The 25729-nt window shown below is 40.0% G+C and overlaps 3 protein-coding genes across 6 annotated transcripts in view; all 3 read left to right on the forward strand.

Moving 5' to 3' along the window:
* MTHFD2L (methylenetetrahydrofolate dehydrogenase (NADP+ dependent) 2 like) overlaps nucleotides 1-8039 on the forward strand; it is a 40557-nt gene extending 32518 nt beyond the window's left edge. Inside the window, exon 8 of the mRNA XM_062575056.1 lies at nucleotides 6078-8039. Coding sequence (XP_062431040.1) covers nucleotides 6078-6190 — 113 coding nt within the window. The 3' untranslated portion in view covers nucleotides 6191-8039. The remainder of the gene's footprint in view (nucleotides 1-6077) is intronic.
* Nucleotides 8040-9415: 1376 nt separating this feature from the next.
* On the forward strand, nucleotides 9416-19424 carry EPGN (epithelial mitogen). 2 transcript variants are annotated; one of them, XM_062574270.1, is made up of 5 exons: nucleotides 9416-9522; nucleotides 10018-10131; nucleotides 15118-15238; nucleotides 15993-16145; nucleotides 16452-19424. In XM_062574270.1, the coding sequence occupies exons 1-5, from the start codon at nucleotides 9486-9488 to the stop codon at nucleotides 16504-16506; spliced, it is 480 nt and encodes a 159-aa protein (XP_062430254.1). In that variant the 5' UTR covers nucleotides 9416-9485; the 3' UTR covers nucleotides 16507-19424. The 2 variants fall into 2 exon arrangements, with proteins under 2 accessions (XP_062430254.1, XP_062430253.1); XM_062574269.1 differs by having other exon boundaries at nucleotides 10042-10131.
* A 108-nt stretch (nucleotides 19425-19532) lies between these two features.
* EREG (epiregulin) overlaps nucleotides 19533-25729 on the forward strand; it is a 30277-nt gene continuing 24080 nt past the window's right edge. For all 3 annotated transcript variants that reach the window (XR_009958335.1, XM_062575057.1, XM_062575058.1), the window contains exons 1-2: nucleotides 19533-20519; nucleotides 21001-21103. The gene's annotated coding sequence lies outside the window, so the exon portion shown is untranslated. The remainder of the gene's footprint in view (nucleotides 20520-21000; nucleotides 21104-25729) is intronic.

The raw sequence follows: 25729 nt of genomic DNA on the forward strand, positions 1-25729 counted from the left end.
ACCATGAAACAAAGCAGAAACTTACAGAGAGCATTTAACCGGAACAGCTTTATTGGGTGGAGCACAATTTCCAGGAGTGACTGGTAGAGCAGGGTAGTAACACACTGGTGTGGCAGCTAACCTTTGTGACGGAGGTGCCTCAGTGGAGAGCTGCTTGCCTCTGTGCTGCCCCTGCCCCAGTACCTGCCCAGTGGTTGTAATATGCCTGCAAAGTGGCAGTGGCCATTTTCCAGAAGCTCTGGACTCACAGGTCCTTCTTGAGCTGTGCACCAAGAACTAACTTGCAGATCATCTGCAGTCTGATGGCCAAGTACACTGCCATCACCCATAACTGATCCTGCTCCTGGTAGTACCTGATTAGATTTATAAGACTTGTAGATTGGGGGCAGGTTTAGCTCAGCTGGTTAGAGAATGATGCTGCTAATGCTAAGGTCATGAGTCCAGTCCCCGTGTGGGCTATGCTGAGGGTTGAACTAGATCTGCAGAGGTCCCTTCCAACATTACCATTCTATGATTCTATGATACATAGTGATGGAGGCTTGTAATGCAGTGAGGAAGGAGCTTCTGTACTTTAATTGCAATTCCTATTGCAATTTTGATAGCTTATGAGGAGCTTTCCTTAGGTGGTATTATTGCAGAATTGTGTCACGCTCTTTATGGGATCCACATATCTTCCTGGCATAGGGCAAAAATGTTGTCAGAAATAAATTTCACTAATATTAAATGAAACTGAACTTGAAAGGCCCATAAAACCACAGTGTACAGGAATGTAGTGTGGTTTGTTTTAAAGAGCAAGAGAGCTTTTGTTACCTAGATCTATGAATTTGATTCTTCCCATATCTGACAAAGCAGGTGGTAGAGCTGGTTTTCCAGGTTTATGCCTTTATTACATACCTATATAGAAAAAAAAGCCCTTTTATATTAAAGAAAATTGATTTTAAATTTCATACCTCATGTACTTGTAGTATTAATGGAGTGTTTTATAAATGAGTATTCTTTATTTCATGGGTATTTTGCACAAACTAGATCACATAAAAGAGACTCTGGAGAATGGATGCTACCAGGAGCAGAGAGAGGTTCCCAATACTGAACAGCAAAAGAGGGTGCCTCAGCAAAATGACCAGTGTGGTCAAAAGTGATTGGCATGTGTTAGGAATTTTCTTTCAATGAGAGATGATTGTGCATAACGAATGCAGGGAAACTAAGGAATTTGTGTGTTTGATACTATTAAGGAAAGAATGGACAAGAATCACATATTACTTCTGAATGGATTACCTGTACCAAAATGAATGTATTGATTTAATGAAAAATGGGAAATATATCCTGTCCTGAACAGCTGCAGGGCTAACTATTACAAAAGAATTGGGTAAGTAGACAAGTTCCTTCAAGCATGCACAATTGAAGAAATTTACCATGAATATCTTCTGAGACAACTTCTTAGTGGAAATGGTGCTGGTGACATAAAATTGCATCTTCTTTACAGCCTGCAGGATACAGAAATACTTAATCCAAGCTTGCTGCTGCCTTGCTTCTGTTGTGTTATCTTTCCAGGCTGTAGGTTTCTTTTCAGACCTTTGAATCCTTTCCAAACTGTATCTCTGTATAGCTTATCCCAATAGCGGTCATGAAAACAGTATGTAGGTGTTCCAGCTGCTTTCACTATTGCTGCATATTGTTGCTAAACAAAAATCAGAGGAAGTTTTCCTATTGCTGCTCTCTGCTAAGAAAAGGAAAGTTTTTATTTTGCAAGCTTTGTAAGCTTTCTATACATTCTATGTATTTTGAAATCTTAGCATGCTTCACTTCCTTCTTATTTAGGCTACCTATTGCAATGGCTGGATGTCTGAGCTAAGGAGAGTTGTAAAAGAATGATTAACTAAACAAGAACAATAGCTAGCTAAATAGGAATGCTGGTTGTTCATGGCTGTCAGAAGGGCAGACTGACTGATAGCTAACTGTTGGCAGACAGGTCCTGGGTTGAAAACATCTGAGTACTTCTTCACAGAGGAGTACTTTGTGCAGGTGTTTAAGAAATTCATCTTTGATATCTTGCATTTCTGCTGCTACTGCTCATTGTCCAAAAGCTACAGCAATATCCCATCTGCCTGTCTGTGCTAATCAGCTGAATGCAAAAGTAGCTGTTCTGCATAACTTTCTGTTTCATTTTTGTCCCTGAGATGTTTCTGTTGTCTGCCTTTCACAGGTACAGGATGAGGAAAGATTTACTTGTAGCAGCCTGTTGGAGGAAAGCTCTATGATGATTAGAGTCCTGGCACGTATTTTCTTGCATTTCATTTACAGTACTTTTAAAATTAAGTCAGTAAGAGCAAGGGTAATACTATCAAAAAGAAGGAACTGGGAGAAATTAGGGAGATGGTGGCTGGTAGTAGCATCCCATAGTGCATGGTGAGAAAAATCCCAGAACCTGTAGATCAGAGCAGCCCAGCATGGGAGATCTGCTGTGATTGCTGAGCATGTGATTAGCACTTATGCAGTGCTGCATGGATGCAGTGATTCCAAAGTAGCTCTACAGGACTAATAAAGCTGTGTGGAAACAGTGCTTAGGCAGAAATTGTTCTGCATCAGTTAATGGAAATACAAGAGACCCAGAACTGCTTTCAGGTTGAGACTTGCCCTTAGTTTGTGTGATTAACCCTATTAGGTGTCTGATGTCCTTAGCTTTAAAGGAACCTAGGAATGAAGGCTATTTGCAAAGTAGTGGAACCTGTTTTTCAAGGAAATAATCTACATTTCATTTCTTCTGAAGAATCAAAGGAAGATTTTAAGTTTCAAAAGATGCTGCAAAACTGCATATCCTCCCCCATAGGCACTTAATTTGTATACTAACATTTTCTGGATAGCCACAGAAATGCCTGGGACAACTACATGTGTCTCCACAAAGCTGAGTTAAAGCTAAGGACAAAGCTACTTACATTGCTGAAAAGCATAAACAGGACCTTCTAAAGGAACTGACAGTGCAACATCTTATTTGCCATCATGAGATCTGTCACATTCAAGTGCTGTCCTAGGACTGTGTTTGGCCTATTACACTGCACAAGGATAGGAAAATCTGTTTGCATTTTTGAGGGGTAGATTGTTTTGGTTTGTTTCCCCTCCCCCCCTTTTGTCATTGGCATTCATCTTTGAAGATTGCATTCACCGTATCCATATTTACTATTATAGATGGAGATTTGTCAGATGATAGTTCACCTACTTAGATGCCCTTTGTTCATTTAAACATCTGGGCCCTAGATGACTTTTTGTGAATAGACTATCTGGGTGGTTGTATGCTAACTGATTCCAAATACGGATTCTGCCATGCTGACCCACGATGATTTCCTAATGGTAGTGTATGGGTAGAGAAACAACTCACAGCAACTTGTGAAAACAGTACACTGTGTGTCTACTTCTGAATATAGTTGCTAGCAGTAGAGGCAATGAATGTTGTAGATAATATTCATTAGAAGACTTTCTTTAGCATATAATATTGCCATGGAAACAAACTTATTTCCATTTAAAACATCTAAAATATTTTAGTGTGTTAATTATGGTTTTGACTTCAGATGTGGGTACACTTCAATAATTATGACATTCACTTGGGAATTTGTAGTAACTGTATTAACAATAAACACCAATTGCAGATGGTAGGTAGTTCAAAATAGTATAACTAATAAGAAAACAAATTATTTGGGTTTGAGAATATTAAGAATAACTGCCATGTGAGTGAGATCTTAATTCGTTGTTACCATTTAAATGTAAAAAAAAACCAAAAAACAAAACAAAAAAAACCACACACGCATTGCTATTTGTTTACCTTTCCAAATATTTTAACTGCGTATCTGGTGAAACCTGTCAACTGAGTAGCTAAAACTCTCCCACCCATAATTACTAGCCCTCCTCAAGAGACTTAGTCTTCTACTGCTCAGTTCAGTGACACTTGCTGTTAACTTATTTAAATGCAGTTATTAGGCACCTTTGTTGGAGAATTTGAGATTTTTTTTGAATTTAAAAACCCCTAGAATCTAATAGTTATTCTGTGTAATAAAGCAACATTCAGCTTTTCAAATTCTCTTTTAATAGTTCTTTTTGCAAAACTAATTATTTCTAACAGTAAAGCACCACATCTATTCAAGATGAATATACTTAAAGCAATGACAAGAATCTTGTTTGTTCTGAAAGCTGCCTAATATTCCAGTGATTTGTATGGAAATATACATGCTTGTGCCATGTGCTTGCTCAATTTTTTTCCCTATGTGTGTGTGTGCCCTTTTAAAAATGATGTTTTGAAAATAGCAATGCACACTGTAGCATTCAGCTACATTGCAAATTTGCACCTGCCTCCCCCACTTCATTTCATACACTGTGGCAACAAGTGGGGTGAGTTTTCAGGATACTATTTCCAAGCAAACAAAAAATTATCTCATAATGGCATTTTAGAGAAAATTCTGTAGTAACCTGGTTAGTAATGTGCCATTTAGATAATCTTAACCTTTATTAACAAATAACTACTCATTACATTTTGTCATGTGATGAATTCCTGGCCAGATACATGTAGTTCTTTTACAGGTAACCTGAAATTCCAGTTGATTACATTTTGCATAATAGATACAAATATCAAATCATGATTTATTGTTACATTGTATTAATTCTTAGTATAAAGAAGTTAATTAGACAGATGCGACCTTAAATCCTTTTTTCCCCACTTTTTTTCCTTTTTCTCCTACTTTCTTTTCTTTTTAACATGCCCTACATACTTATCTCTTACTATTTGACATGAATATTCAAGATATACACTTACTTTGGATAGTCTGACATAGTTCATGTTTGGGACTAACTTACTTCTTAGAGTTTTCCTTGATTTGAAATTTGAATAAGATCTGTGTCTCCAGATCCAAATAGGCATCCTACTAACACACATAAACAGCAGCATAATCTAAAGTAACTTCATGCATGAGGCCAAAAAAGAAATTTCCCTTACCTGAGGGAGAAGTTTCATTCTGGACAAAGATGCAATAGGTATATCTCAGGATAAAGCCTATGTTCAAACCTGCATGCCTCAAGGAGCTTCCAGTGGAAAGGTTTCCTTTTATGGGCTTATGAGAGGGAATGCCCCAAAACAGATTTGGAGATGTAATTACTTTTATCTGAAAAAAAGATTCTAGAAGGAGAAGGTACTTACTGAGTGAGGTCTAGCCAGCCATATAAAGACAATCATCTCTGGAGGAGCTGAATATTAATGACTAAAGATGAAAAATGGATTTCACTATAATCTGTTTTTCCTCAGATACAACTCTTGTCTTTTGCTCTTTGTCCAGACTGCAAAGCAGAAAACAAGTCAGCCGTGAAAACGTACTTTCTCTTGCGGCAGTTCTCTGATTGCTGAATATTTTTATTAGAAGCTGCAAGCTAGAGGGAGGAAAAGAGGCTGAAGAGATGACTTGACTGTTGCTGATGCTGTGCTGTTAGTTTTGGTAGTTAAAGTGGTAGTTACCTGCTCTTAATGATAATCTTCTGGAATACGCATAGCTTTGGGTTTTTTATTTTTACTTTCTGAAGGAGATCCCCAGCTTTCATAAATTTTCTGGTTACTGTGGTGTGGTAGTACAGTTGGCATATGGTGAAGCAAATCTTTATTGCCCCCTTATGACAGTCTTGCCTATGTGTCACTCAAGCATTCCTACAGCTATCTGACTGGCCAGATCAAGAAGTTGAAAACTACCACTTACCAAAACACTCCACTGGGATTAACTTTGGATCTGGCTGACCACAGGCTGTGTGAACATTCATGCTCCCAAGAGGAAAGGACAGCCTTCTGCAAGTGGATCAGACTGTGAAATCATGCCCTGAAACGAACCCACTGGTAATAGCATTCAAATGAGGAACGCTACCTTGCAGCCCTGGTCCTGATTGTATCCTGAAACTGCCATGGCTGTAATACACTTTTCTTGTGTTCTCCAGTACTTTCCAACTCATTGTCCTTTATGCTTGTGGACAGTTAGGCATACGTGGACCACTGAAGGAGAAAAGAAGTTTTTTGGAAACATTCTCAGTCAATGCCTTTTTCTCTTTTCTCTTAGAAGTGAAGAAGAAAGCTGGCTTTATCACTCCAGTGCCAGGAGGGGTAGGACCTATGACTGTTGCAATGCTTCTGAAGAACACACTCATAGTTGCTAAAAAGCTCATTTATTAGAGCAAGCTGGCTACCTTGAAAGAAGAATCCAAGTTGTTCTATTTATTGATACACAAAACATTTATTTTTTACTACAGAGATATTTATTTCTACATTTTATTTATTTTTTCATGTAAAGTATATTGAACCTGGTGGTTTACAAAATGTTAAAATACTTTGTGTTACCTCCTCCTGATTTATTGTGAGCAAAAATGAATCAGAGAGTGCAACCTTTCCAGATATGTTATTGTTGATCAACTGTGTGTGTGAAAATGAAGAACAAAGCATGATTTACAAATATACATGTACATCTGGGACTGTGGTGCAATTTACAAAATTAGTTAAGCATGGGGGACCCTCTGTTGATCAAGCTGTGTGAAAACTAGGTTTCTTTTGAAGATATGATTTGGGTTCCTCAGTCATGAAGCAATCTCGAGTAAAATGTGAAATTTTTAATTCCTTGGAAAACACAGCAGAAATCTTGAATCTGTAAGGAGTGAAAAATTGGAGCCTACGTTTCAAATTCAGGCAGTAATGTTGACATGAAGACAGATGTTCATTACACATCTTAAAACTGTCATGTATGCTTAAACACCACGGACTAAATTCTGACCTTAAGTGTATACAAGAAGTACACATGAATAAGTGGCTAGAACTGAGGCCTGAACTGTTCTTTCAATATTTTAATTTATGACTGACAAAATGTGTTAGTGTATGTTGCCCTTATCCCACAAAAAAAAGCTGTGAATAGATAACTGAGCAGGATCAGGACCTTTATTAATTAGAATGTAATTTCCACTACTGTGGAAATATATTATGTATAACATAAAAAAGAAAAAAGCAAGAGTTGGTCCAGGATGAAATGTTTCTATTGGATTTTAAGTCAAATACTCTCCTATGTTATGAGATCACATTAAGGATTCTTAGTTCCTGTTGCAAGACTGGGTCCTATAAGTTCTTGACCTCATTATTCTACTGCTTACAGAGGACTATGTGAGAATAAGAAGATGCCTGCTCTAAAAAGAAAATAAAAGCTGGGAAGGATGATCATCAATAATTTTTTTTTCACCTAAACATTTAGTTCCAAAGATCAATCTAGAATAGTTTAATGCAATATAAAAGTTGGAGTGGAGTTACTGGTGAAAAGTCAATTTGATGTAGTGTACGCCTATTAACATGAAGAACCTACTGCAGTTCCCACCGAAGTTGTTGGAAATCAGATTGGTCCATCACCTTCAAATTTTTATCTCAGTTGGGATAACCTTGATTTATTTTAATCAAAAGCCTTTCATGTTTGCCAGTAAATTATAGATTGCCTGAAAGGAAGAAAAATGAAGTGTGGCTAAATACTTCTTCCATTCAACAAAAAAAAAATGTACTTGCTACAATAAAAAATATAGAGCTTTGCTTCTGTACTGATTGTTCTTCTGATGGTCTTTTTTAGAGTTTTGTTTAATGCAGATTTTGCAAAGGAGATTGACAGAATCATTTCTAAATATATGAGCCCAGTCTTGCAGATGTTTGCTTATCTGTTTAAATTTGTGCAGTGGTATAAATTTTAGCAGTATGAGGGCATATGAAGATAATACACTAGCTGGTCAATCTGTTGTTGATAAAGGAGGAATAAACTTGATCACTGTTATGCTAATATTTTTGCTAGAAATGTGTTAAAACAGGATTTGTGGGGTTTTTTATTACTCTGTTAGGAGTGGAGTGTTGGAGGATTTTCACTAGTTGGTCATTACCTTTTTTCAGCTGTTTACATTGCTGTCCTAGATTCATGTTTTTCACTAGTTGGTCATTACCTTTTTTCAGCTGTTTACATTGCTGTCCTAGATTCGTGTTCAATTTGTTTATTTTAAATAAAATATTCTCTGCATTTTTGGCAGAATAACTGTTTGCGCCATTTTGCTTATGTCACTTGAATAAGTAACTCCTCCATATCTTACAAACAGTTTATTTTGCATCTTCAGCTCTTTTTCTCTTTTCAGTCCTCATGGATGAATTAGTATTGCACAAAAGTAGTAAAATTGAGGTTTTACTTGACTGTATGCTATATTCAGTGCTGATGGACACCTCTGTGCGAATATGTTCTTCATTTTGGCATCCAACAGGAACAGCTGTCACAAGCCTGAAAAGCATGCTCACGTACTGGAGCCTGGTGAGGTCTGATCCAGGCATGGATGCCCTGTGGCAGATAGTGGCACAGCCTCATCCGCTGAACCCTTCTCACAGGCATACCGCACCCAGCTCTATTGCCTAATTATGAAGCCACCTCTTGGATTCAAGTAGGATTAAGTTCCCATTGTGTATTTATGTGTGTTGAAAGCAGGGCTCGTGTTGAAAGCAGGGCTCGTGTGATTTACTCCCTGCTTGGGACTGACAGCAGAGGTTATCTAGGTAGGCATGAACATTGACAGCAATGTGGAGAGTACAGAAGCTGCATGCTATCAGGGTGCCAGCATGGGTTTCGGGCTACCTAAGGAAGAGAAAAGCCTCCTGGAATGCAGTCCATAAACAGGAGAACACTTAATTAAAACATGCATAACTAGCTTGTGTTTTTCCTAAACTTCTAAAGTGGTTAGATCACTGAGGAGTGTAGAGGGATAAATTCCAGCTAACCAGTTTTTAGAGCATCAGAAGATTTTGCCGAAAAAGACAAAGACATTGTGAAATGTTTTTACTGCCTGGAGCTCGCAGTTGGAAAATGAAAGTTGTTGCTAGGGTAAAGTTGCTAACTTTGCTTGTGTGAGAGTTGAAAATCGCTGTTCCTACGTTTGTCAGAAAGGCTCAGTTCAGTAGCATTCAATCTGCTCTAGTATATCTGGCTGCCTCTGTACCATTTGGAGGGACCATTTCGGCTCCACAGCAGCATTCTGAATACTGATAGTCCTTCTAGAAGTAGTGTAAGACCTACATTCCTCAGGGAAAGAAAGATCACATTCATTGCAATGCACCACTTTTGGTTTTGTTAACTTCTGTTTTGCTGTTTTCTGTGGATCTGCTCTGGCAGATACGAGATCTCTCCTTAAAACTGTAACTTTGTGTGCACGATTATGCCCACAGGTAATAGGAAACTAGAGTTTCAAAAGAAAACCTGATCCCGCTGCGAGATAATAGCAGTTTCCTAAATAAATGTGTGGTTGCCTCGAGGCTTGAGGTTGTTGCCAGTTGCACCTTTTTTTTGATTGGTGAGAACAGCAGATGACGCTTCATGGTATATAAGTACAAGAGAAATCACGAGGAGCACAGATAAGCAGAGCAAACCAGTCATCTGGAAAGAAGAGTTGAGAAGGTGTTAAAGCAGCTGCTTGCAATGGCATTTGGAATGCTAATCTATATTTTGCTGAAAGGTAGGATTGGAGGAGGTTTTTCCATGTCAGAAAATACAAGGCTTTTTTGAACAGTAGTTCACTCCTTCTGAAATAAGCAGGGGATGGGGGCAGGGAAAAAAGATATGAAGATACTGTGAAGCTTAATTATTTGAGTTATTTTAAGCCTGGATGAAATTTTAACTGATAGGGTATAATTCAGTTTCTTTTAGAAGAAACTGCTTTGACCAGTAAGTAGGTGTAACGTTGTCTGTAATACATTACGGGTACCTGTGTCGTAAATTGCATAAGGTAGTAGAATTGAGAATGGAATGGATATGTATTTTGGAACTCTGCAAATAACAGTTTGTTTCTCCACAATTGTAATTATGCTGTGACAAAAGGAGGTTTGAGGTGAGAACCCTGCAAAAAGAACTGTTATTGTTTTGCTGCATTACATCAGAATTGTATTAAGTGGGTACATGTTTTCTGGGTGAAATGAACATTGAATAGACATGCTGAGTTTTTCTATTACAGTAAGCATCTATTTGCATTATACAGCAATGGGGGCACTGAGTGAAGAGTCAGCTATTACCATTTCATCCCTCAGCACAGAATTATGGAATAACTGGACAAAAAACGATACTGAAGGTATTTCTTTTTTGTTATGTTTGTTGTCACTGAAAAATGTGGTGGATTTTATCCTGATCATAACTGCCTTAATGCTTCTGCCATGCATGCAATGTTGAATTGTGGTATTTGTTGCATGTGTGAGATGAGCTGGTTTTTTTCATGGAGCCTTGAAAATCTCTCTGAGGTAATAGCTGTCACAAAGCTGGAGCAGGCTCAGCACTTACCAGCTAACAAACCAAGTCATAACTGGGAAAGGGCTACTTGGAGTAGATCCTCTGCACTTTTGATGGTCATTTTTGTTACTTTTAACTAGTGCTTGGTTTCTGACTATTAGTTCTCTTTAGTCTGAATCTTTCTGTGCTTAAGTGAGAATGCAGCAAATGCAACTTGAAACGATGCCTCTCATTACTGTTATTCAGTAGTTTCTTTGTTGCAGTTTTGCTTTGGGCTATCACAGGTTCCACAGCCCTTCTCAGCGTGCTAGCTCTCTCGTTTCTTTCTTTTTCTTTTCTGAATGAAATGTGAACTCAAGCTATTTACCTGCCAAGATCTGAGACTAGAGCGCTGTGTTTATCCTGCAAGCAGCATTCTTGATGTTACTTCAGATGCTAGTGATGTCATTACTTTCTGGAGAACAGTGCAATTTGGAACTGAGGTTTTGGCAGGTCAGTAAAGAAGGAGAGAATTTTAACCATGATACTTATTAATGTCTTTGTACTTTTGAAAGAATGTAAATATGCATACAAATCATCTTCTGGTAATTGTAAATCATCTCAGGATGTCTTAGAAGCTTTTTTAGTAGATACATAAGCTTTTTATTTTCCTCGTAATTCAAAACAAGCCAAACTACTGTCCCCCCCCCTTTTTTTTTCTTTTTTTGTCTGTAGTTTGTCATACTGGTATAATGTTACAGATACATTCCTATGTACTTGTGTGTGTGTGTGTGTGTGTAATGTATATACACACACACATACTTACATACATATGTACACATCTATAAGTGTAAAGTCAAAGATGATCATTTTTCAGTGCAGTAGTTTCATGCACAGTACTTGTGGTCTGGCTTAGTGGATTTATCTGTGATGTGTTTTTTCCAGAGTTACATACATAGCAAATAGTGATATAACAAAGTAGAAATGTATGTCATGACTCCTTAAGTAGCCTGTTTGTGTCATATTTAGAAAGCAGGAGTTATACATCATATTTTAACAAATAAGAGGTTTGTTTATGTGAACACGACTAGGTCTGCAGTTGTCCCATCTGCAGTTACACTAGCTGCACTTGTGCATATCAGTTAGATGCTTGCACTTTTGGCTGAGTGTTCTCTCAAAGCTAGCAACACAAATTCAGACCATTTGAGCGCACACTTGCACAATCTGTTAAAGGTATGTGTAGTTGGACCTTTTGTATGGCCACTGAAAAGATAGGAAACAGTATTTCCAGAAAGAAAATTAAAAAAAGAAAAAAGAAAAACACTTAGAGTGCCACCAAAGAAAGTGGCTATATCACTATAACCTGTTGCATGGTCATCCAGGGAAGAGGTTGCGGAAAGGATGTCGGAGGGGCTGACAAGGCACAGATTAAGAATCTGAGGCATAGTTTCTGCTAAAGAGAAGGCATAGTTCATGCTGAAGGGGGATTTTGCAGTGAAGTGATCAGGCAGGAGTTAGAAAGGCTAGGAAGGGCTTAGTTTTACTGCAGAAATGTGCAGTCCATTCATTGCCACGATCTGCTTCCTGCACGCAGCCTGTAATGGCAGTCCTGAACTGGGGCTGACCCCTTTCCTCCCCCTTCTAACTCTCTTGTTCCCCCTCTCCCAACACACCATGCTTGAGCGCTGAGCTGTAATGGTCTCAGTGGCTTACTCTTTTTGTCACTAGTCTGTCAGTTTTAGCGTACCCAGGTTTCCGAGTGCCTGTCGTTTTGATCTCATGTCAGATCTTGCCAAGTGTATCTGTTTGAATGACTCAGTGGCAGGCAACTGTCAAGTGCTTACACAGCATGCTTTTTTTTCCCCTTATGTGACTTGAAAGGGCATATGGATGTGTTTGTTCAACAGCTTATTTAGTATCTAGGTGGATAATGTGATATGAATTGTCATTATGTTTTGGAATGGATTAGATAGAAAATCTTTGTTTTCAAGACTTATCATTCTTTTAATGACAATTAAAAGACAATTATTTCTATTAAAAGACAATTATTTCTATTTTTGCAATGTCAAAATACTTAGCACCTAAAATTCTTGCGTGTTCATTGCAGATCTGACCTTGCAACCCACACGGAACAAAATTTCACTCTTGATAGTGAAGGAATGCATTGTTTATTTGTGGCCTGCATGGCAAGATGTTTGTCTCAAACACTTTCTAGACAAGTTTCTATTCTAGGCAAGTTTCTATTCTAGGCAAGTTTCTATTCTAGGCTGACCTTGGTTTCATATGGCAATATTAATTTTGATTATACTCAGGGGAAGAACGCTTGCATACTTAGGCTAAGCAATTTTTCCTCTAGAAGTCGGTAGGTGAAATACTGCCATCTCTCGGAAGAAATGGAATAAATCAAAACTGAAGCAGAAGAGATGTTTTGCTGGTGTGAATACATTTGGCTGAGGCCTGGATAGAGGTTGCTGGGGAGTCCATACCTTTTGACATGTAAATTTGTACATTCCTCACTTTTTTTCCCCCTGTTATGTTTAAGGCTTATATCCTCCTGTTATGTAGTAGCCTGTTTGGCCTCCATTGTGCTAAAACTGTGGTGCTGATCTGTTGGTGCACGAGTGTTTGAAGAGAAACATAGGGAAGTATAAAGGTACTGTTTCCCATTTTCTGAAGCTGTTGTCTGCAGAGCTCTGTCTCCTGAGATGGTCTGCAGTATTCCTGAGTCAGCCAGAAGAGTGCTAGAGCTTGTGTGTATGTAGCCCCAACTCTTCTCTGTGCAGAGTACATGATTCAAGGCTAAAGATGTGTCTGCCCAATGCAGGGCTTTTTAGAGTAGAGGTCTTGCACTAGTTTCAGCATCTGCGGGTGATCTAGCTATAGCAGCATAGAGCTCAGAGTTGGGAGATGCTGCATGCAGTTCTGGTCTGCAAGCTGTTTGAGGCATTACAGCATGTGATAGAGATAGGGCTTAAGTCTCAGCATGTCCTTCAGCGTATATGTATTGCCACATGATTACTAAACCAGAACTGTGGCTGCATTATTAAACCAAAACTGTGTGTAGAATTATATTCCTAGGTTTGGGGCTGCCTTTTCCACAGAGTAAAGAGGAACTTCCGAATTTTTTTCTCAGCCCAAAGAAGTTTCCTTTAAATGAAGACATGTTTTTCTACCTGAGTAGCTTTTTCTGAGTAAGCCCACAAACTCTTTGCAGGAAGAAGACTTCTGTTGTTTCTCATTCTCTGTATATCCCTTCACAAGTTGGGGGTGTGATTTATCTTTCAGAAAGATTTTAGAGCAAACTGTTTTCAACTTGTTGTTGTATGATCTGAGTAATAGTGATAGCCTCAAGCCTCTTACTTGTCCAAACTATTTGATTCACAACTGAACTTGCAAAGTGCCCTGAAATGCAGGCCTATGGGTTTAGACTAGAGTAGCTGTTTCCCATCACTTGTCAACTCTTTGAAGCAGCTTGCATATAGGAAGAAGAAAAGCTTACCTACATGAATGCACAGGGGAACGCCTGCCATGAAATGACTCCAACTGAAATTTGGTCAGGAAGTTGGGGGATTAATATTGTTACTCCTGAGAAATATTGACCACATTGAGCTGACCACAGCAGGCCAGGACAGTCTGAGGCTTACTTCTCTGACATTCATTCTGTCAGCTCAATATCTCCAAACCTTGATTCACTGCTTACTCAGAAAGGAAGGTTTCTGCTCACTGCACTGTTGTTTAGTCACTTTGAGCAGATATTGTCACCCTCCTGCCAGATTATTTTTCTTGTGGTCATAACTGAAAGCTGATTTTGACATATGCTCAGTTAAGAAATAACTTTTAGACATCACTAAAACAGGCTCCTGAAATAGTAAAGTATTACTTGGACACTCCACCCCATCAGTGATTATTCTAATTGGGGGGAGAGACCAGTTCAAACAGATACTCCTTTGACTGTGAAGCATTTGAGCTTTCTCTTTGTTTGCCCCACCCCTGCTCCTGTGACACTTTGATGCCGGGCTCTGCATTTCTTCTGCACCCCAGAGTACATCACTCCTGGACTCAGACTCTGCTCTATCAGTAGATAACACTGATGTAAGATTCCAAAGAACACTTTGGACTTTTATTCTCATTTGAGCTTTTGTGATTGGGAATAAGCTAGTCATTTTCTGTACTTTCAAAGCAGAAACTTGCTTACTGACCTGAATGCATATGAGTTTTGTCCAATTTTAGAAACATGGAGTTGCTTGCTTTCAGATGGGGAGACCATCTGGGGAACCTTGGTGCTTATAAACATAACTGAGCACTCAGCTAACATTTGACTGTGCAGAACAGATAAAGAGACCAATCTCATCATTCATAGCTCAGTTATTGCTGCAGAGCTGAGGGACAGGAATATTAGAAATGCAGTAGTCTTTTGTCCTTTGATGGGGAAAAGAAAAAAGGAATTAATATATCATTTGAATTCAGCCTGGGAAACATACTGAGATTCATTCAATGCTGTCATTGCATCCTAAACCCCAATGTTCTTGGGGATTGCTGTTCTGATGGATTGCAGGTTGGATAATGCTGATGTTATGCTGGAGTCAATCTTCCATAATCTTTCTTATACATGCTCCTCAAGAGGAAGTACTTTAAGCGAAACTTGTATGTGTTTTCTCTAAAGCCTTGTTGAAATGTCTAAAAAACTCATTCTGCTTAGCAGTGTCTGAGCTGGCTCGCAAGATATATCACAGTAAATCTATGTGTTATATGTCTTTCTGCAGTAAATGTCTGTCCCTCTTGAATTGTGAAAAATTTTTTAAATGATTTGACTTTTTCAAAATGTAACATGGCATTTCTTTCCCTTTCACAGTAGACTACACAGAGCAACCAAGGCTCTTGAAGCTTATGCAAGCCTGTCTTGAAGAACATCATAGCTATTGTATTAACGGGCTCTGTGCTTTTCACAGTGAACTGAAGAAACCCATATGCAAGTAAAGAACACTTTATAAATACAGTTCTTAGAGAAGTTAAAACAGGAGCATTATTTCTTTGTCTGCTATACATTATTAATGTAATGTGACTACTTTTTAGGAGAGCACAACTTTTAAGTGCCAGTGAAGTACTTACAGGCTTAAATTTCGGCACATCCTTGAGCACTGTGCTGGTTTAGGACTGTTAATGAGACAGTAGGGCCATGCCAGTGTAAAACCAAAGAAAGAAGATTGAAAATACACAGCTTTCTAAATTGTTGATTTGACAGCATCTCAAGTGACAATTGGCATTAAAGGATTCAATTTTCAGAGGTGCAGTGAAGGGGCGAGAACTTCAAAGAGCACAGCTGCAACTCCATTATTCTGCAACTGGTTGCATACCAAGCCTAGACCTTGGTGTATACTTAGAATTTTCTACCTCCATATTGGGCAGCTCTGGCCATGGCAGATGTTACAGCAGCTACGGATCAGCAGAGAGCACAGTACTCTTTGTCAACACCCTCTTGGATGAGGGTATGTTTAGACTACATTTGCTGCTGTGACTGTAGTGCTTGAGCTAGCTTTAAACTAGATAGACTGGGACAACAGGTAGTCTCAGGGGAGCTAAGAGGTTCTGACTGAGCACTAGATTGAGCTTATCCTACTTTAGACTCCTTCTATATTGTTTAAAGCTGATCAAATCCAAAATGTATTTCTGGAATATAAGGCAAAAGAAGTTTTGTATAATTTTGTTTGATGTATATTTGTTTTGTAGGTGCCTTGCAGGTTATAATGGAGAGAGGTGTGAACACTTAACACTAAATTCCTATGCACATAATTCTTATGAACGCTACATTGCTGTGGGAATTGGTATAGGAATACTGACCAGTGGGATACTTGCTATCATCTACTGCTACGTAAGAAAGAGGTATAGAAGATAGGTAACCTTTTGATTACTTTCATGTGAATTTTGGTGGGGAGGAAAGCTGTGCAGAATTTTATGAGGGAACTGGCAGTGTTTTCTTGCCTCTGTTATTCGTCTGTTGTGTGATCTTAAAGTAGCTGACAGTTTCTCTGCTTTTCTGTTAGCCAAAAGGATAAAATAACTGCAGCTGCTCAAAATATGAGTTTCATTGAGGCTACTTAAATGAGTTGGGCAATTAGATTTAGTTCTGTTCAGACTACAGTGGTTTTAGATTTGTCTGATTAAAATCAGTCACATTATCCATTTTAGATGCAGAAAATTGAAATCGCCTTACAAAGTCTGCGTGAGTGAGACTGCATTGTGAAGACCTGTCATTGGGACATTTACCAACTTGTCTGTAAACTAGCGAAGGTTTCGATTTGGGAGGCCATCCTGCACCATCTAGCAGGTATCTCAGCCTCACTGATGAGGCGAGATAAAGGGAATGGCACAGCATGGGCATAAAGGAACTCCTGTAGAACTGATGGGCTCCATTCACTTTTGAAGAAAGATTTCTAATCTTTAATAAAGGTTGCTATACGAGCAGCTCGCATCAGCTGAGGATACTTCCAGCCTTCTCAGCACTCTCCTGTGGTTCACATTTGCTGAGGGAAGGACTGATTTGTTTTAGTCATTTCCAGTCATTTCAAGCCCTAGCAGAGTATTCTGGCCTGGTCTTCTTCCCACTCCTCCTCCTTTCCTTTATTTTTTCCTCTGGTGGAAAAGCACAACCTGTCTCATAATGGAATTGTTTTCTGAACATCACATGCTGACAAGGAGCCACCTGAGTTCTTCTTTCACAAGCTCTGATGCATATGTGCCTGGATCAACAGTCCTCTTCCAATACTGTACGTATCTCCAGTGGACTAAGCAGAATATGGGCTTTCATTGCCATATGGACAAAATTGTAAAACGCTAAGGAAAATATATGGTCCTCAGAGACTTACGTAAAAGTAAGAATAAAAATTAAACAGTTTCTGGAAAATCAGATCATGAGATCTCAGGGCATTGCAATTTCTTTCAATTTTGACAGGCAAAGAAATTAGATATCTTTATCCAAATGGATATTGAGTGTGCTCGCTGACAAAGAACTTATATAACAGCTCATCAGAGACTCAAAACCATCAGGCAAAACATTGCCTTCCTGGACCATGATTTCAGACTAAGACTCCAGTTGCAAGGGAAGCTGAATTTTTGTTATGAAACTCCAATATAGCTTTGTCTAGGAAGCAAACTCACTCTACTCCATTCTCACAGTATGTGCACAATATCACCACTGAAATAAGAAAGAAATCATAGAATGGCAAGGTTGGAAGGGACCTCTGGAGATCATCTAGTCCAACTCTCAGTGTAGCCCCATACGGGGATTGAACCTATGACCTTTAGCAGCACCACGCTCTAATTAACTGAACTAAACCTGCCCATGTGACTGCAGGGATTTTGTTCTGCCCTCTCCTGACAGACTACTTATTAGATACTTAGGGTTTTGAGGTTAGTTGATTTATTTGTTTTTTACCTTGCCTGTGCAGAAACACCAAGGAAACACTAAGAGGAAGGAAGAAAATTGGTTCTGAAGACTGTGGCGCTAACTGTGGTTTCTCACTGATGTCTGGAGTATTTACCAGTGCTGATGAGACTGGCTTCAAGAGATTTTCATTTCTACTACTGCACATTATAGACACATCTGTTTTGCTTAGTCATCTATGAGAAAGCAGCAGTTAGGTACCTCAGAAACCCTTGGAATTCATATGGGTTAACGTCTGCTGCTGAGTTTGGGTGCCTTTCTCTAAAACTAAGTTTGTTGGTGAGCTCACTTTTAACAAAGGATGTGCATCATTTGTTTAAAAACCTGAGTATTTGTGAGCCTTTCATGGTAATGGTGAAATGTGTATGAATGACTGGGGGCTTGAAAGGGGAAATGCACATTTAGCACTTCAGTGGTCTGATACACTTGGCTTCTCACACAGGGGGATCCTGGTCAGTAGCTGAGTTGTCTCAATTCTAGATTGATACTAATAAATAATAACATGTCACACACTATGTGGTTGGACTCCGTGTGCAACACAGGAGCCAGCAGCAAGCGCATACATTGAAAAGACTGTTGGTGAGGAGCTGAATGGAGATACATGCCAGTCCTTTCCTTCATGCATTGACATGAGCATTTTCCACAATGCATTGAATTGATTTCCCAGCTCTCAGCCTATTCATTTTTTTCCGTCTCAAGATAGATCTTCAGATCTCTGTCTTGTTTGTCCCTTCCATTCTCCTGACCTCGTCCTTTGTACCTACTGGAAGGCAAATTCTGCACTCCTTATTTTTAGGTCAGGTTTCAATAGCTGCCCTCATGTATTCTGTGTTATATATAATGTAGTGAGAGTACAATTAGATCCTAATTAAAATACACACATACATACACACATGCATATACATACGCACACACACTCTGCTCCCCCTCACTTGACAGACACTGCAGTGAGATACGTATTAGAAATGTGCATGTAGTGAGGATTCTCACACAGGTGAGAGATTTTTTTTCTTGTCCGTCTCCCATAGCTAGATAGACTGAAAGAGAAAAAGCCACAAAACTTTTGGCATATGGGCAGATATTCTTACCCGAGAGAGTTATCTCTTCCTACACTCACATTGTAAGTGTTGCATTCAATTCTAGTGGAACAGTCCTTGGGCACCAAAGAGGCTGTTTCTTGGAGGAAACACACAGAGAAACACAACTTTTTCAGGGCTTCAGGAAGTACTTACTGATTACAATCAGGTGCTGTGTACCAAAAGAAACACACACTGACTTTTTTTTTTTTAAGGTTGGTTAAACATACAAACATTTGGAGGCCTGAAATGCAGACACTTAAATAGTGGGGAGTTTTTCCAGTTTGTTTTCTGGTGCAAGGCAGCTCTGGAAAGGCTTTCTGTCAAAGTTAGCTGTGATTTTTGTGCTAACTGAAGAAAAGCTCATGAGGGAAATACCAGATGAATCCATGTCATGCAAAATGGACTTTGACAGTATATGTGTAAAAGGAGATGAAAATGGAAGAATAGAAGGAAGAAGAGAAATGAGATCTTTGCTTTATTCTTCTGTTTTCTCTTTTCAAGCAGTATTGAGGCTTTCAAAAATGGGTTCCTCACCACCATGGTGCTGTATGTTCTAGGTACTAAACCATGACGTTTGAGCAGATTGCCATCTCCATAGACATCCAGGGCTGGTGGCACTGATGACTGCTTTCTCCATCACTTGCCAGAGTGTTTACAGGCTGTAGCCTGTGTGGGAGAAGAGTGTTGTCACTGCTGTTTTAAAGGATTTCATCAGGCACAAGCTGTGTTTGAAGCATCGCTGCATGAATGAATCACTCAGCTGTTTCACACAGCGACCCTGCCGAGGAAGTCTGCGCTGCCTCAGACTACTTCGTGGAGTGAGCCGTGCTGAGCCCTGCCTTGATAAGTGACAGATGCTGCTGGGCTAGTATTGTGTGTTGCTGCTTACAGGGTAGAATTTCCTGCAGAACTGGCAAGTCAGAGGATCAGGATCATCTTTCCCAGCTCATTTGTCAGGCTTCAACTCCTCCTCTGATGGCTTAACAAACGGGAAAACAAAGTTGTTCATCTCAATAGCTGCACGTGCGAAAAAAAATACAATTTCAGGAGGAGACCCTGTGTATGCATGTGGCTCCAAGGCAGTCCTGCATCAGGCTTGTTGGGGCACTGCCTAATTAGAAACAAGAGAGACACTAAGGACTGGGAGCTGCTGCTCTGAGTGTCAGAGCACTTGCCCTGTGTCTCATCCTGGCAGCTGGAAGCCAAACTGATGTGTTTTCCTACAGTGCATCTCTCAAGATTAGCTCTTCTTAAGCCACCTAGCCCCTCCCTTGCTTCGCTGGCATCTGCCCTCAACATCCACTTGTACTTTGTTGCTAATGCTTGACTGTGACTTGGATACCTTCCCTGAATTTGACTTCCATTTTCTACTGAGGTGCATTGCATGGCCCGCAGTTTCCCTAATCTCAGCAAGGTCATTTTAAAATGATTGGATAGAGGCTGTGGAGAATATGTCTGTCCTTGAAAAATGCTACTTTTACTCTTGAGTGGCGGATCGGTGGCTGACATTTGGAGCACACGCCGTCCCTGTGAGCAGTGAAAATTGTCTTATTGCCTGCAGGATGTGCTGTTCATTGGCAGCAGTGCGCGTGATCTCACATGTCTGCATCAGCACTCTGAGCTGCAGAGGCATAGGAAGGAGCTGGCCCATCAAGTCCGATAGCCAGTCAGCAACTACAGACAGTGCCAGAGGCTTCTGAAGAAGGTCTAAGAGATCTAGGGGCAGGCAGGCAGGTAGGAGAGAGTTTTCTCTCGGAGGTTTTCTCTAACCCTCTGTAACCAAAAACATGGTTTGCATAATAATACAGCAGTGTTTCTGGTCCTTCCCACTTACTGTGGCAACACAGCTGCTTCTTGTGTGTATTAAAAGAAGAACCTGATTTGTGTTAATGTGGCTAGCACAAGCTAACTAGTGTATGGTCTGAGCATAAGTACTGAGTTGTGTCCAGAGAACCAGCTGTGAATCTGCTTGTTTACCAGTGGCTCTTCATTTCCTGAAAAAGTCACTTGACTGAGCAATATTTCATATGTTTCTGTCATTCTTTACACCTGCTGTGTGTTTTACTTCATTTCCAGTGCATGAGATACACTGCAATTGGAAAAAAATCCCAGAAACATAGAGAAGTCTAACTTTGCAAAAGAATTAATTCAATAATTAAGTTCCTAATAGCTAGTTATGCCTGAAACTCATAGTCTTTAATGAATTTCTCTTTAGAGGATTCCTGTGAAGCAAGGCAATGCTTTGGGGATGATGTGCTGAGGAGAACTAAGGCCTAGAAAACTCACATGAATGTGAGGCATCAGGGTATCAACTCCAGGTTTGTAAAACCTTTTCATAGTGCTGTAGCTTCTAAGTCTGTTAAGATACGGTTAAGACTCACTTGCAATGTTTAGAGAGAGGAAAGAAGAGAATGAGCTGTTCTTGATAGGATGAAATTTGGAAGGCCAAAAAAAGGGGTTCTTTTAATATTAACCTCAACTCTGTATTTTGTATGACATGAAGACAAGCCTTTTTTAAAAAAAAAAAAAAATCTTTTGCAGCTGTTCAGAGAACGACCATGACAAAATGTAAGTACTTGAAAAATGATAGTTTGTGTGGTGTAGATAAATAGTTTGAAGGTTATATACAGTTGACTCTAGCCCATCATGAGTAGAGTCTTGAATAGTCTTATTTATTTCAGTGGCTCCTGACATGGAAAGGAACTGTTTCATGGCACTAGGAGAGCTGAGTCCAGCCCTTTGAAAAATATTCATGAAAAATTAGGAGTGGAGGAAAAGTGGAACGGCTGTTGCTTACGTATCAAGGGTCTGGTAGCTCAAAGACATGAATGAGTAACTGTACCTGCCTTCAGAGATACTGCAAGTGCAATCTGCACAGCTCAGTGCTCTGTGGCTGCTCTGCATTTCAGAGCTCTCAAGGCATCTGCAGTTACATGTGTGAGACACATCATGTCATTAGCCTTGATCTAAAGAGAGAAACACCTGCAGAGGTCCCTAGTGTACTAAAAATCGAGGAAATTACTTGAGACTCCCTATTTACAACACAATTAAAAAATTGCAGCCAGTGATTAAAGCTCAGTATATGTAGTCATTAATAATCATGACAGCAATAAAGTCTTGTACTGTGACTGGACTTTAGGCTGCTCCTACTCTCGCAGAATTGAACGAGAGCAGGAGCTGGCTCTGTAAAAAGCAGCCCTTAGCAAGCTAAAGGAACTGCCGTAGCACAGTTGACACCACTGGCTGATGCAGAAGAGGAAGGTGTTTATTGTGGTATTGCTTGGAGCAGCTTTGGTATATGCTGTACAGGTGCAAAGAGGGAGGCACTGCACTTTAGAGCTTACAGCTTTTTAGGCATCTCACTTGGCTGCTGGATTTAGAAGCTGGGGCACAGACTGTTTTTGCTGGAAAGATGTTTTGACCTAGTTCTATATGCCCATTGCCTGCATAGGCAATCAAGCTCCTAAATGAGACAGTAAAGTTAGATATCTATAGTTAGAAAAGGTAAATACCTTTTTTCAAAGAGATCAGGTGAAACAATGAAGAAAAGGGAAATCACCTGATCTAAGTCATGTGAAGTCTGAATTTGGTACAGACCCTGGATCTTTGGTCTACCCATCCAAGACCTGGGTGACTGCTTCTTTTCCCATCTGCAGGCCAATGTGTTGCCTTTTTACTTACGGGAAGCATCGGTGGAGGCCAAAGGTTGGAAAGAGAACAGAGGATAACTCCCTGCTGAGGCAGGGTTGTGGGTTGCTGAATTCAGTGGAAATCTTACTAGACTGAGGCCCAGTTACACAACTGGCCAAAATCACTGTTAGGTTGGTTGAATAAGACTCTGAAAGACAATTTAGGGTAAAAACTATTTTAAATGCTCATCCTCTGACACAAAAGGATCAGAGGTATCTAAATCTTTTTGCTTCCAATTCCAACATTGAATCATTTAAAAACTAATGTTAATGAAGACTTTATTTTGAATTTACCTGGTGAAAGTATGCAAACAAGTTTCCTGCTAATGATTACCTGTCTACATTTTTACCAATATTTTGTCCATTCCTTTAAAAAGCAAAAATATAGTTTGCTGTACTTTGAAGACTTGGTATTCAAACTTCAAGCTGTGTGTCCTGATTGTAACTGAACAAAATGTAGCATGATGATGTTGCCATTGCCCGATCGAATGAGTAGGGAATTATATCCAAAACACAGGCAGATGTGTGCAAAGTTTGTGTTTGCTTTTCCCTAACATTGTTTTATTCCCAGTGAATTTGAGAGCTCTTGGAAAGCAAACATAGAAAATGAAAGAAAACATGTTGTAGGTGTGAGATAGGCTCAGTCTAGATGCTCTTCAAGACTAACTCTATGACAATTAAACTTGCAATTACTCTCCTGGTTCGATTTTTGACTGCCTTTACTTTGGTGCAGTAAAAACCCATATTCTGCCCAGGAATGTCTTTGTCTTAGTGGGAGAAATCTTTTCTTCTGCATCAAGGTTTTGGGAGAAATTACTTCTTTCTTTCATTAAGCTTTTACTTTAATGAGTGAGCCTTGGTATTAGCTGTGCACAGTTTAGCTCTTAGGACCTCAAATAGCTCCCAAGACATCAGCAAGGCTTCATGATTGAGGTCTGATGGCTTGCTGGTAGAGAATTATTCTGCTCTGCCTCTCACGAGCCAGGACATATTGGTGTGGGGAGCAGTGGAGACTGGGAGCCAGCCTGAGCTGGCCAATGTTGAAAGGATTTGTGCCTAGAAAAGGTAAAATGTGTCTATGAGCCTAGAGTTCAGCACATTCACCTGCTGTGCAGGGGTTAGAGACCTGAAGACCTGGAGGATATCTGCTGCTATTGCCAATTTATCTGCCATATCTTTCAGTTTCCCAAGGCAAGGAACCATGTTATGACCCAAAGCTGGGAGTATTAGGGCTTCATCACTGTTGCTTCATGAAATAAATAAATTAATTCAAAATAAATAAATAAATAAGGAAAAGTCCCAGAACCCTTCCCATGTCATCCACATCCTAGCTGCTGTGGAAAGAAACCTCTCGGTAGCTCCTTCTGAGAAATGGCACAACAATCATGGCTGAGACATAAGAAAACAGGTCCATGCTTTGCAAAAGCATCTGACTAACTCAGACAAAGTTAATTTGTTTGACATAATTCCTGTACGTAAGACTTAGTCTGTTTATATATCATTGTTAGCGCAAATCCCATGATGAACTGCATTTTATTGACTTCTACCAGTCATCTGATAGAGACCAGCGGCAGATTTGAATATGACCACTGTTCCAGGAAGCTCTAATAGATACTAGCTCAGAGTTTAAAGGTTGCTGGGCAACAAATAGGCCTAGCAGGTAGCGTGACAGCTTTATGTAACAGGGAGGATCCAGGCACTTCAGTGCATCCCTGCTCTGTGGTCCGGGCAGCCACCTCGAAGATGGGGGAAGCAGGCTGAAGCAACTCACTTGCAGGCAGGGGACAGTGGGTGGTCTTGAGTGACAGGCTAAGCCACATGGCCAGAACATGAAGTATTTGACTGATAGTTTGTGACTTTCCCCCTCTGATCATAGTTACTGCCTCATGCATGCATAGGTGTTTATTGGAGGGATGCAATTGGGATAGAGCAAAACAAGGAGGGTCCCAAGTGGCCTTGTCTGTGTTTGTGCTTTTCAGAAACTCGTAGCATCCTTTGATACCTGATGGCTGTAGCTGGTAGAGCGGTGACTGTGAAAACCTGCAAGTCAGAGTTTCTGCTAATTAATTACTCTTGCTGCCTTATTCTCAGGATGGTGCTGAGGGGCAGAGCAGAAGTAGCACGAGCTTCAAGGTAAGCAGTGAACACGAAAAAGAAGTCTGGCTGAACTTGGTGAAAGGCATGGTGCTTAATGAGCCTTCCAAGTTGATAACTTCCAGCCTGATGATGTAAAACAAGTCAAAAGAAACAGGATTGAGTACTTCAAAGCAAAATGAAGTCTAAGACCCAGAACTGTGCGTGGAGACAATTGACTACTTCTCCTGAAGCCAGTAAGATGCAAAGTCACAGGAGATCCATCTCTCATCATTGCAAAGACTTCCTTTAAAGTGGAACTGTAGCCCTTATGTGAAGGTGGATTTGCACAGCTTGGCTTACATCATCCAGAACAACGGCCCTTGATTTCCCTACAGGACATGTAGACCCCTGTTAAGTGAAAGCAGATGCCAGCAGTAGAGTTGGTTTTCACAGTTATCTATTGAAGACCCTCTATCAATTGTTGATAGACTATTGATGTAAAAGGTCTAACTGATGAAAGGTACACCTGAATCTGCTCCGGTCACCAAGCAGACTAGAAAGTTAACTGTGCTACAGCAGTGCTTGTAGGTCATCATGCACTTTCATAAGTAAGTGGGTATCACACTTAATTAGGTAGGTTGGGGCTAAAGCATGATGGTTTCTGATTTTCCAGTTAAAAGGAATTTTCTAAATCCAGTTGCCCACAAGTGTTTTCTGTAGTGTCTGCTGGCATTCTCAGAGCAGTCCCTACTCAAGCTGTCTGGGTTTACTGCAAGGAACCGGCATGCTGAAATACAGGCAGGAGCTGAAAGATGGGAAATTCTATTGCCCTTTCCCCTTGCCTTGTTCATACTTCTCTTGAGGTTTTTTGGTGGCACTTTCTTGACTTCTCATGTGCAAATACGTTTGAAAGTTCTCTTCCCTCAGGCACTTCTCAGCCATTTCCTAAATTCCTTCTTCCATCACTAACTATTTTCCATCAAGATTACAGCAGCAAAAAATGTTCTGTATGGCCTGGGTGCTCCCCTATGCATGAAAAATGTGTGCCGTAGCCAAGAAACACCATGAGTTTCTTCCTGATTGTTCCAAAGAAGAATGGGGACTGACGCAGGCAGAGGGCATGACCTTACACACACACACACACACACACACACACAAACACACACACACACACGCACA

Source organism: Rhea pennata, chromosome 4 (assembly GCF_028389875.1).
Source record: "Rhea pennata isolate bPtePen1 chromosome 4, bPtePen1.pri, whole genome shotgun sequence".
Classification (NCBI taxonomy): Eukaryota; Metazoa; Chordata; class Aves; order Rheiformes; family Rheidae; genus Rhea; species Rhea pennata.